General features: G+C 33.3%; 1 protein-coding gene across 1 annotated transcript; it reads right to left on the bottom strand.

Moving 5' to 3' along the window:
• Nucleotides 1–209: 209 nt before the first annotated feature.
• LOC134268845 (uncharacterized) lies at nucleotides 210–15,529 on the bottom strand. Its single transcript, XM_062751086.1, has 3 exons — nucleotides 13,889–15,529; nucleotides 6,704–6,707; nucleotides 210–1,114 (listed from the first exon to the last, which is right to left on the bottom strand). Exons 1-3 carry the CDS (start codon nucleotides 15,437–15,439, stop codon nucleotides 210–212), a joined length of 2,460 nt encoding a protein of 819 aa, XP_062607070.1. The 5' UTR covers nucleotides 15,440–15,529.
• Between the last annotated feature and the right edge of the window lie 1,477 nt (nucleotides 15,530–17,006).

Below are 17,006 nucleotides of genomic sequence, written 5' to 3'. Positions count from 1 at the left end.
CAGAATTTCCCGTATTGATGGACAAAAAATCACCTATTGTAGAGGCTTAAGATAACCGATTTAGCATTAGTGGTTGAAAAGCGGCAAGGGTTGCTACAGAGCAGTCATTTCAACTTTGGTTAGAATAATGATACGAAAAATTATTATTAAAAATATTTTATACCTAATTATTACTGGCACAAACACTATATTAGAACTTTAATCAAATACTATATTGTGTAAGATTGGCTACTGGATAAAACACCAATCACAAATGTATCCATGGTATCATCATCATTAAAACATTGTTTCATGTATTTGATTTTCTTCACTTTACCGCTGTAGTACTCAGCTACAATGAGGTTATCCCTTGTGTCTACACATAAAATCGGACGCTGTAGATCACAGTTTTCAATGAAACGGAGGAACTGTCCATCCTGATCTAGGATGTGGATACAGTGGTTGTCACTGTCTGCTGTCAGGATCTGACTTTGGCTGTCTGTTGTGATGCCCCATGGACCAAATGATCCCTTGTCAGTAGAAGGATGACCAGTGTACCTAAATCGGAGTTTTCCCTCCTGATTAACCACCACTAATGTTTTGGCACCACTGTCAGCCACACAGATATCCAGGTTCCTGTTCTCACTGATGTATTTAAGGAGGTGAGATGAATACAGAGGTTTACCTTCACTATCAAACTGAATGGTTTGTTTCTCTGTGAAGCCTGAGTAACGGACGATTTTTGATTGTTTATCATTATCACTGTCCATGATAATCAGGAGGTGACCAGAGGAGGTAATACAGACATTGTAAGGTCTCCACCCCTGTAGCCTGACCACTTCCTGTAGCTGGTCAATCTTCAATATGTTTACAGTTCTTAAACCAGGGTCAGTATAAACTAGCTGTCCACTCCTTGTCACTGCTATGTCATATGGCATGTTCCCAGACTTGGTTTGGATTGACTTAAGTAGTTTGCCCTGGAGGTTGTAGAGTTTCATTATTTTGTCATACCCACATGTCCAGATTTCTTCATTATTGAGACAGCTAACACTGTATAGCGGTGTATACCCAGTGTCAAAGGTGTTGATGATCTCCGGTTCATCAAGCAGATGTTTGACTGGAGGACAGGATACAGCTTCTGGTGTTTTCATTGTGTAGCCATGTTCTTCTGTTGAAATAGATAATGCTGATAGAGAACCAAACATTTGATGGAGCTGTTCTGTGTTGATCTGATGAGGCGAAAAACTTGGTAACGAAACATTGAGTTTAGCAGGTAATCGTCTAAATTCTGTATTCATGGATTTGTACACGGAGATTATGGAGACATCATTTGAGTCCAGTATTTTCTTCAAGTCAAGAATACTCTGTTTGACATCAGAAGTAATCTGTTTGATTTCATTTTCATGTTTATTAAGAGCAGCCAGGTGTTTAGTTTTCATCTCTTCAATTTCAGATTTCTGTTTGTTGACAGTGACGTTAATTTCTCTGTGCCAGTATTCTCCTTGTTTGGTAACAGCTGTTGTCAGCTTCTTGTAATGTCTTTCCACGTTGACTTTTTTAGAGTTTATTTCTGTTGCAATTTCTTCATAAGTTGGGTGTATTATTTTTTCTAGTTCTTTCAAATCCTTGTTTAAAATTTCTCTACTGAAGTTTGGTTTCTGTAATATATCTGTTAATGTATGCCCATGATGTTTATCAGAGGATATACAGGTAGAACAGACACAAATATCACATTTCTCACAGTAAAGTTCACAATGTTTCTGGGTGTGGTTTGGACATTTTGGGTAGTTAACGTTAGGAGTAGAAGTTCTGTGTTTGTATGGAACAACATTGTGTCTTATAGATGAATCAGAGAGATGCTCCCCTACGCAGGCCTTACATAAGTTAATCTGACAAAGTTCACAATGACTCTGTAATGCAGCTCTCTGACACAGGTCACAAAGGAGGAGTACTTGAGCTCTATCCAGGGGATCCATTACAAGGGTTTTGGTCAATGGACCTGTAGTTAAAAGAAAAAAAGGAGTCTTAGATCACATGATTTAAGTATCATTTTGGGTAGTAAGGGGTTGGAGTTCTGTGTTTGTATGGTACAACATTGTGTCTTCTGGTTGAATCAGAGAAATTTTTTCCAACAAGGACTTTAATATAGGGTTATTGAACTTATATTGGTGAATATTGGCACGAGTTGGCTGTACAAATGCACGAGCTTGCCTTTACCCGCTTTTCTCAAGGCTATTTTTTGGCGTCTAATGTTCTGTTTGACGGGGAAAATTTCCTGTCCCTGACACTTTAGTCCTTGTCATGGTCTTTGAGATACCTATCTATACTGCACTTCATTGATTGTAGGGAGCCAGGCTCGTATTCATTCCCATCTTTCTTGAGAATGATGTCAATGTAAAAATTTCACAATAAAACGTCCAATTTCTTAGGTGGGATGTCTTCAATTAGACGAAAATCTCCGTTCCCGTACAGACACTCGGTATAAACTTTCAGGTCTCTTCTGGTTGTTTTCACCGTGTTATCTTTCTTCTGTACGTCAATAAGTAATTGAATTTTTTTGTCCTTTGAGTTCTCAACTGATTTTAAGTCAAAATCAATTACATCCGCCTATTTCTTGCTCCGATAAAATTTCTCGATACGTAATGCAAACTCAACTTTCAATAAAACGTCAAGATATTGAACGCTAAAATCCTTCAATAAAATCCTCTAATAAAATACTAACAAAAATCTAGAGAATGTTAGTGTTCAATATCTTGACGTTTTATTAAACGCTGAGTTTGCATTACGTAATCGAGTATGTCCCGAAACATTCCGAATGCTAGCGTTCAATAACAAACGCACCGCCTCGGTGTAAACAATAAAAATGGTTAATGGTAGTCTGGTTGACGACCCGGATACAAAAACCGTTGAAGGAATGTTTGAAATTTTATCGGAGCAAGAAGTAGCGCATTTGACTGATTTCGACTTAAAATCTGTATAGAACTCAAAGGACAAAATTCAATAATTTATTGACGTACAGAAGAAAGATAACACGGTGAAAGTAACCAGAAGAGACCTGGAAGTTTTTACCGAGTGTCTGTACGGGAACGGAGAATTTCTTCTAATTGAAGACATCCCACCTAAGAAATTGGACGTTTTATTGTGATTTTTTTATATTTAAATTCGTAAGAAAGTTGAGAATGAATACGAGCCTGGCTCCCTACAATCGATGAAATGCAGTGTAGATAGGTATCTCAAAGACCATGACAAGGACTACAGTGTCAGAGACAAGGAATTTTCCCCGTCAAACAGAACATTAGACGCCAAAAAATAGCCTTGAGAAAAGCGGGTAAAGGCAAGCTCCTGCATCGGAATCTCAACTTCAGTTTGATCCGCGGGTAGAAAATTACGCGGATTTCTTAAACTGTCACTATATGCCTTACATTTATATTAAGTCCGCTCGGACAAATTTCCGGGGAAAATTTATGACTACGTACATAGCGTAAATTAATACCAAAAAGTGGAAAAAAGTACTTCTACAACATGATAATTTCTTTTTGGCATAGATATGTGATATCTTAAATTTTACATGATTCAAATATTCAGGTTCAGATGTTTGTTTAATAGTTGATATCTGTGATATTTATCATCGTTTTCTTGTTACATTTGTTGAATATGTTGGATTTCTTGTTATCTTACAAATTATTATTTGATAAAATTTAACAACTATGATGTAGTTTTTCTTGTTTTATTCTGGGTATTTTGGAAAATTTTTCTTTTCACAAAAAACTGATTTTATTGACAATTTTTGTGAAGCCTGAAACGATTTTTTTAAATGGCTTAGTAAGAAAATCAATGCAAGACAGGAAGACCAGGATGACATAAAAGTGAACACTTGTTAACACAGATGCTGATATTGAACACTTGAACTGTAAAAACTAGAATTAGACAAATCTAATTAAATCTGATTTATTTTATTTAAAAAATTAATATTATCTAATTAGAAGATGTTTTAGCTATATAATAAAGGAGTTATTGAACTTATATTGGTGAATATTGGCACAAGTTGGCTGTTTAAAATGCCATGTAAACTTTCCTTATGCTCGAAAAACATTCAGGAAGAAAATGTTAACACTTAAAACAGTCAAAACAATTTATGTAGTCAGTATGATCTAAAGTGGCCCTTTCATGCATTTCAGCTAAAATACTTTTAATGCTAGACTTGAGATCATTAATGACATCTGAAAAAGTCTTATAACGTGTTAAATCGTAAATATAATCTTGTCTCACCTCAACATCCAACAAAACTACCTCGAGAATCCAGTACATTTCTATTTACTTCCTTGTCTTATTGTAAATGTTTATCTGTTTACCAGGTCTTGTGATTTAAATACCTATGTCACCGACCTAAAGAAGATAAAAAGAGATCAAAATTAGGGACTGTGATTTGCTGTAATAACATGTATGAGAGGTGATCAAAAAGTTTGCGAACTAATTATAACTGAATTCCAACAATGACGCTGCAAAACATTCGATTGTTTCTTACACTTTGAACTTGCAAACCAATAAAATATTTTAATCAGAATGCATTATTTTTTTCCTTTTAAAAATGTATATTCCTTGGGATTATTTAAACTTAAAACATATTCTTGTATCATATTTTGACTGAATTGTTTCATACTGAAGGTAAGGCTTTAATTTGTTCCATACGAGATTTAAAAAAGAAATGTATCCTTAACCCCTTCACTTCCGTACCGGTCAAATTGACCGGTGGCGCGTTAAAACACGACTTCGCGAAAATAAGATCGCCGTATCTATTTTGTGGTAGCATGAAGGTATATAAGCTATATATCATCTTTTTGGAAATTTTCTCTGCTTTTAAAATATCTAAAAAGATTATATCTTGATTGCCGGTATTTAATCGATTTTACGTTGTAAAGACAAACGAGACTTTTTGAAAATGGCGTAATTTTCCAAAGCGATTGCCGATTTTCCAGACGATTGACAATTTTTTTCCTGATTAACTTTATAAGAAAGCATGGTATATTCTTAAAGCATATTTTCTCTACTTTTAAGATATGTAAAAATTATTGTTATTACTTTAAGGTATATTTTAAAAACAAGAATTTTCTTGCACTTATGTGTTTTTTCTCTCGATTTTATTCGTAATATTTAAACAAAGCTCAGTTTTACGTTTATTTCTGTGTTGAAATAGGGAAAACAAAATAAAGCTGGTAAAAGTAGAGGAAATTTCCTTTCCAACAAGCCCTTATAGGCCTTCTTATGCTCAGTATTTTCTTAATTACGATAATTTGAATTTGAGACCTTCGCATAGTTTTTATGGAAAAATCGGTCAATATTTACATGTAACGTCAAGGTCGATATTGTTGCGTCTTACTCGAAACAGCAAATTCTTTTATAAGACTTTTTTGACCATTTAAATATATTTTTACTGAAATAAATGCATAATACAAAAAAAAAATAGATTTCAAAAAACAAATTATACTTTCGTTCTGCCTTTTGTGTTCAGTGAATGTTGATTTATTCATCTACATGTAGGCCCTAATGATGTATTTTTCATGAAGTGATAATTATACAATATTGATAAAAATTGTAGATTTCCAAAACGTCGATCTTTACTAAAAAAAATCAATCAGATTTTTAATATTGTTGTATTGTTGTATCTTGTTATAATTTAATTAGATCTATATTTAACAATACAAAAACTCGTATTTATAAATAGATACGACTCATCACTGTATGAGTTGATCAATACGAATTGAAATAAACACGTGTTTCCGCTGTGATAGCTGTAAACAAAAACATGATGATCCGAAATCTGAACGTCAACTTTCATGATTATTTCACGACGAAGATCCTCACATCAATGAATCAAATAATACGGACATGCCTTTGGTATTAGCAGGTGAGAATACGTGTATATTGACTGAAAAGTTTAAGTTTAAAACGCATTAGTTCACGTTCAAAAGGAAACTAAATATACACATGTACTAGATCTTTATGTTTCAGTGTGCGTGTTTCGTATCGTTCAGCCAATTTTGCATTGTTTTTTTTAACTTTGATGCTTTTGACAATCACTCAAAGTAAAATCAAAGTTGTCATAATAATGGATAGTTGTTTTCAGTATCTATGTACCAGTGCAGTGTGTACATGTACAACTTTCACATTGAAATTTTAGGGTGCTTTCACCATATGCAACAATACTTTCATCTGTGAATACCCACTTTCTAAGCCCACCATGAACTACGAAGGTCAATTAATATGTAAGGACACCAATGAACAGGTAAATTTTTGTTTTGGTATTGAAAATTTCTGTATTTCTAAAATTTCAAAAATTAAAGTCTCATGATATCGCATTTATACAAGTTTATAAACATTTGATTTTATATTTTGAAAAATAAGTGTTTTAAACACATAATACTTATGATGCTTGATTATTCATACAGACACATTATCTAAACATGTAATATCTATCTGAATGAATGCCGAGATATGGAACAAGCTGTTTTTATAGACTGCTGTTGTATTTCCAATCTGCATAAAGTATGTGGTTAGCATTTCCATTTTCTCAATTTTTCAGACACTTTCCAATTATGGTACATCATATACATGGGTGGTCAAACTCACTGGATAGTTTATCAACACTCCCATGCTCACGAACAGCCTTGCCCCAGGAATTTTGCCTTGAAGTAACATTGCAGTTTATTGTCTCCTTTCTTTTTACAACCCTGGCAGTCATGCAGGTATGAAATCTATGAAAGCCATGAAGGGACATAGAATTTTTTAAAATTTATAAAAGTAAACCGAGTTCTTGATTTATACAATCCGTTCTCTCGGATTGACAATCTGTTATAACAAATTGCCAATTCATTCTCACAGATTATCAATTCGTTCCTTCAAATTACACAATCCGTTATCTCAGATTGTATAATTCATTCTCTTAGTTTAAATGATTCATTCCCTCGGAATGTAAACCCTTCCCATGATTTCGTTTAAATTATTTATCTGTACATATCGGATATGGTAATACATGTTTAAAAAATAGAATATTGTAGTATTTTACATCCTAACTTTTATTACATATTACGGTCCAAAATGAGAAAAATACATGAACATTTTCAAATCCATGTGCTAGTACTGATATTTGTACGTACAACAAAAAAACTTAGAGGTTTTTGTGTTACTTGTATATTAGAATAATTGAAAGTCCTAGATAGTAAAAGTGAATATGGGTCCTGTGTAATCATAATAGCGAGCGCAGCGAGCGTCGCGAAGCGACGCTCGCGAAGCGAGCTCAATAGACTAACGTGTAAGAACAGAGGAAATTCGGATTGAAATCTGTACATACGTCAGCCAAATTTCTCTGTGCAACATTCCCAGAATTCCTGCACTACCCAATGTCCTTTGCGCAAATAAATCAAAAATAGTTAAAAAAAATAAAGGAACATTGTTTCTTACCGAAATCTTAACGAAATGATTTTGCCTTGCCTTATTCAAAAAAATACCCCCATGCCACAACACCGGCTTTCACCTTGCCCTTCGGAAATGATATAAATGACGTCACCGGAAACTTACGAATTTTGACGAAGTCATGTCGGTTGCTTCCGTGAAATAGATAAATAAATAAACAATAACGTAAAGCATAAAAAGCTTTCAGTTTGTAGAAATCTTTCAAAGAAACAAGAAATAACTCTGCAATGTTTTTCGACCAAAATTGTGCTAGGTCTATAGTTTAAACCAGACGCTCGGCCGTTTCCGTAAGCTCCGACGAGCTCCGTGACGTCGTGTGACGTCACAGCTAGTCGAGACGTCTCGTGCGACTTGATGTTTGAAGTGGCTGATCAATTTTTCAAGTGTTTTGATGGTACAACTGCGCTCGCCTCAACGGTCACACCGTAAAACATATTATTTCTAAAATAAATATACGTTGAATTAGTTATGAAAGAGGTTGGAAACGACCGGTTGCTGAAACAAATTAAATAGAACGCACTTATTGATTAAAATGGTTGGATGTATCTGTACATATATGTAATGAAATTCAAGAGCACAGATTTCTAAAATCATAAGACTGATGTTGTAACAAATCGAGATGTTGAATTATCAATCTGTGAAAACAAATTACCGGTATGTAATTCGAGATCTGAAATTATGAATCAAGGGGGCGAATTAGTAATCCTTAAGATCGGATTGTGTAATTCGTAAATTTACGTGTCCCTTCCTGGCTTTCATAGCAATCTAATGCCAGATTTTTTTTTACATGTTGCGATAGCGTAAACAGAGGTCTGGCTTTAGTCAGATTGCCATATATGCTATTTGTTTTAGTTCAGTAATTTTACCATGATGGTTTACTACAAGGTTATTGAATTATCAGTCCTGATACATTGACTTAACAATATCATTTAACTACTTGGATCACATAATAAATACAATTTTAATTTTAAAAGGAAAATCAAATAAATGTAGTAATTTTAGCATTCTTAATTTTATTTATAAATATAAATTTATATACATAATGACATGTATCTGTTTCAAAATACTTAAATCTTTTACAGGATAGAAGCTGATTACTTGTACTTGACAGCAATTAATAATGTCTTGGACAAGTCAAAGAATTTACTCCAGTCTTACAGAGAAATGACAGTTGATAAAAGAATGGTGGACACAAAGTAAAAGTGCTCTTCAACATTTTGTTGAAGATTTCAGTCTGATTTGGAATTCATCTTGCAATATTTCTGGATTTGTATATTTGGATATAAGCGTCAAATTTTCAACTTATTGACTAAACAGTTTTGCGTTAAATACTGCCAATGCTATCTATTATTATTATTATTTCCCTCCAAGATAACATGTCAAGTCTTTATTGTATCCCTTAAGCTCTGCTATACCAGAAAAATCTTGTAATGAAATCATTTAGTTTTTTTTTCTTGTTTGATTAAATCCATGAAAATAAAGATTATTTTTAATGGCATCAAGAGAATGGATTTCTTGTTTAACAAAAAGATAGTATACATGTTTTGCTAGGGCTTTGTAAGAAGCAGACCAGGATTCTTTGCTTGCAAATTTTGTCGTTCGCCATTTTTATTACGTCAACTATTAGATGATTTATCCATGTTTGAAGCATTTCAAAATTGATATTTACTTACAGTTTAAAGCAGAATTCTGTACTGATATGACCTTGACCCCCTGAAGAACAAGAGTGTCAAGGTCAATTTTTAATACAAAAATGTTCTTTTATCTTTATGGCCCATATCTTACAAACAATATGATGAAATATACAAAAAGTGTCTAGAATGTGTCCAGAATGTGAAATAACACATGTATATAGCCAAAAACTTTAAAATGATGTTGCTTAGCAACCACTTAAAGGTCATTAAACAGATATTTGAACTAAAATGATGCATGGATATTGCAGTTCTAATCCCTTCTTGAGAGTATATTCAGAATTTTCCATTTCAGCATCCATTGCGTAAAATTATGGCAAGAATATTGAAAAGTGTTGAAAAAAATTGATGAAACTTTTGCACTTATTTGACCTTTGACCTCCTAAAAATAGTTCTAATGAGGTCAAACTTTAAGGCAATTTATCTGTTGTATGTCCCTTGTAATTTTATGACCTCACATCTAACTTTTATATCTGCTGGGATGCATAAATGTGTCTAGGATGAGTAAAAAATGAAAATTTCTGCCCGAAAATTAAAGAATTCTGCGTTGCTTAGCAACCCCTTTTAAGTAGTTATATGCAGAATTGAAAAAAAAGTTTATGTGTTTCATGTAGTACAGTATAATGCTCTTTTGTGGGTATATCCCAAATTTCCTATTTCAACATGCATCATACTTAATATTTAGCTTAAAGATGAAAAAGTATCAAAAAATCCCATAAAATTTTGCACTTAATTGACCTTTGACCTCAATTTTTACTAATAAGGTCAGTGGCTGAGTATCTAAACAGTCATAAAATATCATCTGTAAGAAAATTCCTACAAAATGGTATGCATTATGCCTAGTTTTCCCCTTGGATAAAAAAGTTAGAAATAATTTAATAATGCCATGTCAAAAGGCCTCCAAAATCACGTAAAATGCGCCGGAAGAGAAAGGGTTAAAGAATCCATATGACTGACGGCGAGTGTGACCGATCAACAAGGGATGCTTCTTCCTCCTATGCACCTGATTAACCCTGATATTTCCAGGGTCATGTTTTATGCTGTCATAAGATATTTTATTGTCTATAGTTTTTTTTTTAGATTGATCACCGTTTTTTTTTTCCCTTCAGATTGCATATACGAATGTTCAAAGAACCATTATATTACGTTATAGATTGTGATTGTTACTGTAACATGTAGTCGTCGAATAGTCTACGTGAAGGATAGTTCGTGTATTGAGCTTAATCGGAATGAAATATGATCATTCGAGTATCTTGCGTACAATAATAACGTAGCAGTTACAAATGTACTTAAGAGATGAATTTAATTTTTAAGAATTCATGAGGACATGAATTACGACGCTTCACGTCTGTATAAGCGGTAACAATTCATAATTAATATTCAGGTGAAAAGCGTTGTATCCCATGTACCTCATATGAAGAACTAAATTCGTAGCCTGTATTTACATTATCTTTTCTTATGAAAAATGCCACAAATATTTTGTCATTAGACAATCATTTTTGGAAAGAAAAACATTTTGCACTATTTTTATAGCCCCTTGATCGAAGATTTGGGGGGTGCCCTGTCCGTTTTTCCGTTGCCTTTCTGTCTGTTTGTCCGCAAAAACGTTAACCTAGCGTATCTCTTTTGATTGGGTCAGGCTATTACTTGCACACTTCACTGTATTTCTTGTGACAAGATCTCTTTGGGTACCATCAACTTTTGTCTCTTTGACTTTGGAGTTTCACCCACTTTAACAAAAGTACCAAACTTTAACCTACGCATAAAATTTTGAATAATTGGTGCCAGGCATCTCATTCTTCCTATATGTATTCATCTTGGAAAGGTCTTTCAAGGGGTTTAAATATTTTTGAACTTGACCTTTGAGATTAACCTACTTATAATTTTTTTCTACTTTGGCCATAGATTTTGAACAGGTAATCCAAGGACTTTCATATTTATTTTACTTGTGTATTTCTGACATGACCTTCCTTTGGAACTAACAATTGTGACTTAGCGCGCCTCACGCCAGCAGAGCATTTGCTATTCATAACGCCTTGTTCACTGAAAAACGTTGCTTATTTCCTAAACAGATATGTATGCTTTCAATTGTATTATATAAAGGAAAACATTTTACATGTAAATTTTATACAAAAATGTATATATATATATATATATATATATATATATATATATATATATATATATCAATAATGTACCTTTCCAGAACTATTTGTATAAATGTGGAAATTCCCCGTCTACATCATTTTCAGTTCAATGTAGAAAAACTAAATCCCAATGCTTGCCTTAAAAATATCATATCATTAATATTTAGGGGGCAACATTGATTATGTTAGCCTCCATTAAGGGACGACATTTTGCCCCACACGGGGGCTTACATAATCATTTTCCCCAAAAAACACAGTTAATACCTGTGTAGTTATATGATATTAAGTACAAAATTAAGTTTTTTTATGAATAAGCATGAAAAAACAAGACGTTGATAAAATGGTCGGTTTACTTTTAAAAAAAGTTTATTTTATCCTAACTATAATTTCTGTAGTTTATCGGAATTACAGATGAAGTTTTGAGGACGGGGTTTAGTGTTCATGATGGTGTGCTCCAACACATATATCAGATACTGATCATCGATGTTGTTAAAAAAGAAAACTCAAGTTAAAAAATTCCAGTTTTTTTCAATTACTACTATTTTCAGGTAGTCCTCGATGATTCTCGAGGACACAGATAATAGATTTGATGTGTTCTTGCAATTCCTATTATCCAAAAATTGGAAAGCGATGGGACATTAAATCTCATTCGAAATTGTCTTTCCGTCTGTTCGTCTGTCAGTCTGTTCGTCTGTCAATCTGTCAATTCGTCTCAAAACGTTTACCTTGTCCATATTTTTTGATTCAGTTGAGCTATGACTTTCATATTTCACATGTGTTTTTCTTGTGACAAGACCTTTCTTTGGGTACCACCAAGTTAGACCTTTTGACCTTGGAGTTTGACCCACTTTCACACAAAAAATTCAATTTTGTTCGTTGGCCATTACTTTTGAACAGTAGACACTAGGGCTTTCATATTTCACATATGTATTTTTTGTGGCGATACCTTTCATTGGATACCAGCAATTATGACCTTATGACTTTGACATCGGAGATTTCCGTACTTAAGAAAAGAACTTTAACCTTGGTCATAACTTTTCAATGGTTAGGGCATATGCAATTCTTATAAGAAGACCTTTCATTGAATACCAAGAACTTTGACCCTATGATTTTGACTTTGCAGTTTGATCTATTTTTCAAAAATCCAATCAAGACCTTAATTTTGAAGAGTTAAGACTAGGTCTTTCATACTTCATATATTTAAACCCTGTGACAAGACCTTTCATCTGATTTCAAGAACTTTGACCCTTTGACCTTGACCTTGGAGTTTGACCTGTTGTTTTACCTTTGCCATTACTTTTAAACCATAGATAAAAAGACTTTCATATTCCATATATGTCTTTTTTGTGGCAATTGGATACCAACAACTTTGACCTTTTGACTTTGACTTTGGAGATTTCTGTACTGAAGAAACTTTAACCTTGGCCATAACTTTTGAAGGGTGAGGGCTAGGGCTTTCATACTTCGTTTATGTAATTCCTATGGGAAGACCTTAAATTAGATACCAAATACTTTGACCCTTTGACCTTGATCCTAGAGTTTGACCTACTTTTTAAAAATCAAATCTAGAACTTAGTTTTGAAGGGTAAAGGCTAGGGCTTTCATCCTTCACATAGGGTATACATGTGACAAGACCTTAAGAAACCATTAACTTTGACCCTTTGACCTTGGAGTTTGACCTACCTTTCAAAAATTTATCCATAACTTTTGAGCAGGCGGTGCTAGGGCTTTCATAATTCACAATCGTATTTCTTGTGAGAAGACCCTATTTTGCTTACCAATATATTTTAATTGCATAGGAGAAAAGTATAATCTTCGCCATGTCCCCATGCGGGAGTATCCTTATAACTGTTGATTGAGGAGAGATAGGACTTTAATATTATTTGACATGTGCATTTTCTGTGACAAGATATTTCAGAGTATGCTATGATTTCTTACCCCTTGACCTTGACCTTCTTGATTGATCTTATATTTTGAAAAATCAATTTTGGTGATAATTTCTAATTGACATATGATAAAGCGTTCATATTTGACACAATATGTCATAAAAAAACGACATCTCACCCATAAAGACACCGAAAGCGGGGGATCAAAATTCTTTGAATTTGCTTGTTATATCTTTTGTATATTTGAAATAAACGATGAACCTATTAAATGTGACGTCACCTTGTTTTGGGGAGTCACAATGGTTTAATTATGTCTCATTTTATAAATCTTCCAACAAATGAATTTAACAGAAAAAGTGAGGACATTCTCCTTGCATTATTCCTAACTGGTCAATAGCAAAAGATATTGACGGTCAATATTTTTCGGGTGGTCTAATTTTTCAAATATCGATGGTACGTCTATATAGAGTTATATAGTGATAATATCTTACCAAATATAACAAATTTTTATGTGTTCTCCTTAACTTAAAAGAAAAAAAAATACATACACTTATTTATTTTTAACACATGGATAATTCTTTAAATGTTTTTGTATATAAGCATGCAGCTACATTATAACATATATATTTTTTTTAATTTCAAGGGCAAAAGCAATTGTATTTCTGTCGCAAAAATTTCATTTACAAATTGTTTGTAAATATTTGATTTTTTTCACTTTACCACTTAACAATTCAACCACAAAAAGGTTGTCTCTAGTGTCTACACATAAACCTAACGGATGATTAAGATGACAGTTCTCAATGTAACGGAGGAACTGTCCATCTTGGTCTAGTATATGGATATAAAAGTTGATGCCGTCTGATGTCAAGATCTGACTCTGACTGTCTGTCGTGATGCCCAGAGGCTCAAATAGTTTTGTAGTAGAAGAAGGATTACCAGTGTATCTAAATCGGAGTTTTCCTGCCTGATTAACCACCACAAGTGCTTTGGCTCCATTATCAGCTACACAGATATCTAGGTTCCTGTTCTCACTCATGTATTTAAGGCAATCATATGAATATAAAGGAACTCCTTCACTATCAAACTGAATGATTGTTTTCTCTGTAGAGCCAGAGTAACGAACGACTCTTGATTGTTCTGTTTTATCATTGTCCATGGTGACAAGAATATCACCATTTGCGCTGAAGCAGACATTGAAGGGCTTCCACCTCTCCAGTCTGATCAATTCCTGCATCTGACTATTTTTCACTATGTTTACAGTTCTTGAATTAGTGTCAGTATAAACAAGCTCCCCATCCTTTGTCACTGCTAAGTCACGTGGTTTGTTTCCAGACCTCGTTTGGATTGACTTCAGGAGTTCACCCTGCAAATTGAAAAGTTTCATGATATTAACATTCCCTCGCGTCCAGATTTCTTCATCACTTAAACAAGCAACACTGATTTGTATATACCCCGTCTCTATGGTAGTTATGAGTTCTGGTTCATCGAGCAGATTTTTGACTGGAGGACGGGATGCATATTCTCGTATCTTCTTAAGGTAGAAGTAGCCATGTTCCTCTCTTGAAATTGAAAATGTCGACAAAGAACCAAACATTTGATGGATCTTTTCTATGTTGATGTTTGGAAAGGAGGACTCTGGAAGCGAAACATTAATTTTAGGAGGTAAAATTCTGAATTCATCGTTCCTTGATTTGTAGGCAGAGGTTAAGGAGACATCACAGGATTCTAGTATTTTCTTAAGGTTAAGAATGCTCTTATCAAGTTCAGATAACTTCTGTTTTATTTCTTTTTCCTGTTGATTTAGAGCAATCATGAGTTTAGTTTTGGTATCATCAATTTCAGATTTCTGTTTATTGACAATGATGTCAATTTCCCTGTGCAAGACCTCTCCTTGTTTAGTGACAGCTGCTGTCAGTTTTTCGGAATGTTTTTCTAAGTTTACTTTATTAGCCTTGATGTCAGATGCAATTTCTTCATAAATGAAATATATGTTATTTTCTAGTTCATTCAAATCTCTTTTTATATCTTCTGTTTTAGAACTTACTTCCCATATGATATCTGATATGTTATGCTGGTGATGTTTGCCAGAAGATATGCAGGTATAACAGGCAGGAATGTCACATTCATAACAGTAAAAGTTACAATGCCTCTGGGAATGATGTGGACATTTTGGGTAGTTAGTAGCAGGAGATTTATCTTTGTATGGTATTATAATGTGTTGTCGGGAAGAATCAGAAAGGTGTTCCATAACACAGGCCTCACACATGCTAATTTTACAAAGCTCACAATGACTCTGTAATGCAGCTCTTTCACACAGATTACACAGAAGGAGTACTTGAGCTTTGTCGAGAGGATCCATTTCTAGTAGAATAAGAAAGAAAAAAATCTTTGATATTGATGCGCAATTATTAATTAAAGAATAGAAGTTTTTGTAAAATTTTTATGCTTTTGTATGTTTTGAAAGATGGTATAACATTAAAAATCATTAAACATTTACATGTTTCAAAAAGTTTTACGTTTATCCTCTGCTGATGGTAATTGGAAAACTAGATATAAAAATTTGTCTTACCAGTGGATTCAAAGTGGATCCTACATGTATTTGCTCTCTGTGTTCAGACAACTTATATTCTGTGTAGAGTTGCTGTAAGATCAAGTGATTTAAATACCTGTAAAAAGTAAGTCTGAGGTGACAAAAATTTGGACTTTTTTCCTGTTGATATGAATGGTTTCACTGAAGATACTTTAATTTTTTAAAGAGATACGTGTATTGTACATGTTCAATCATTTTTCAATACTTTCCGAGTTTTACTACTTATTGTCATGTAAATCTTTGATTTATTCCGTAAATGATGCAAAAACTTTCATAAGAATCTGAATTGTGCTATATATTCAATCTCCATGCAAGAATATTGGCAGTTAATCAAATAGTCTCAGACTTGTCTGTGGTTTTTGAATGAATGTAGAATATGTTTTAACGCTGATTCAACAATATTTCAGCCATATTTCGGCGGAGAATTTTGAGGTGTAATATTTGAAATTTACACGACTACTTTCTCTGTTTTCTTGAGTTCTGTTTTACTGTGTCTGGAAGTAGAGTTCCAAGGGAAAACAAGAAGTTTCTTACTTAACGTTTTCGACAGAGACAAAACATTTTCAAAAAGTCGATAGATCATACAGTAGACACAATACTAGTTTAAAATATTTTTATACATCTAAGAATATATTATGATATTACTTTACCAAATATCAAACTTTATTTACTTTAATGTCAAATTCTTATCTTATCCTTAGATTTGATTTTAGTGGAAAAGGTACCTGGCGGTTCAGAAGGCAAGCAACTAGTGTAGCATTATAATACTGCCAAATATCGGGGTTTAGTTGTTTATTTCATACTAAATGCTTATGCTCTAATACGAGTATATACATTACAGAGTAATGATGTAAAAATCAAAATATTCAGAGCCTGATCTTGAATCTTTAGTGGATTTGGCTTCCGGCTAAGATTTTGTATTTATAAATGATTAATCATATTTGTGGGATCACAGTTCATGATTAGATTTATGAACTCAGCTCAATCTCAATTTCTACTGAAGACAATGATCCAGTATTTAAAAAATTTTCTCTGTTTTCTTGAGTTCTGTTTTACTGTGTCTGGAAGTAGAGTTCCAAGGGAAAACAAGAAGTTTCTTACTTAACGTTTTCGACAGAGACAAAACATTTTCAAAAAGTCGATAGATCATACAGTAGACACAATACTAGTTTAAAATATTTTTATACATCTAAGAATATATTATGATATCACTTTACCAAATATCAAACTTTATTTACTTTAA

Source organism: Saccostrea cucullata, unplaced genomic scaffold, assembly GCF_032062105.1.
Source record: "Saccostrea cucullata isolate Sc308-1 unplaced genomic scaffold, CSIRO_AGI_Scuc_v1 ctg17192, whole genome shotgun sequence".
Lineage (NCBI taxonomy): Eukaryota > Metazoa > Mollusca > Bivalvia > Ostreida > Ostreidae > Saccostrea > Saccostrea cuccullata.
This window is presented reverse-complemented; position numbering and strand designations above follow the sequence as displayed.

What these genes read in the sequence shown, in the direction of transcription:
- LOC134268845 (XM_062751086.1), bottom strand. Translation starts at nt 15,439, where the DNA reads ATGTGTGAGGCCTGTGTTATGGAACACCTTTCTGATTCTTCCCGACAA.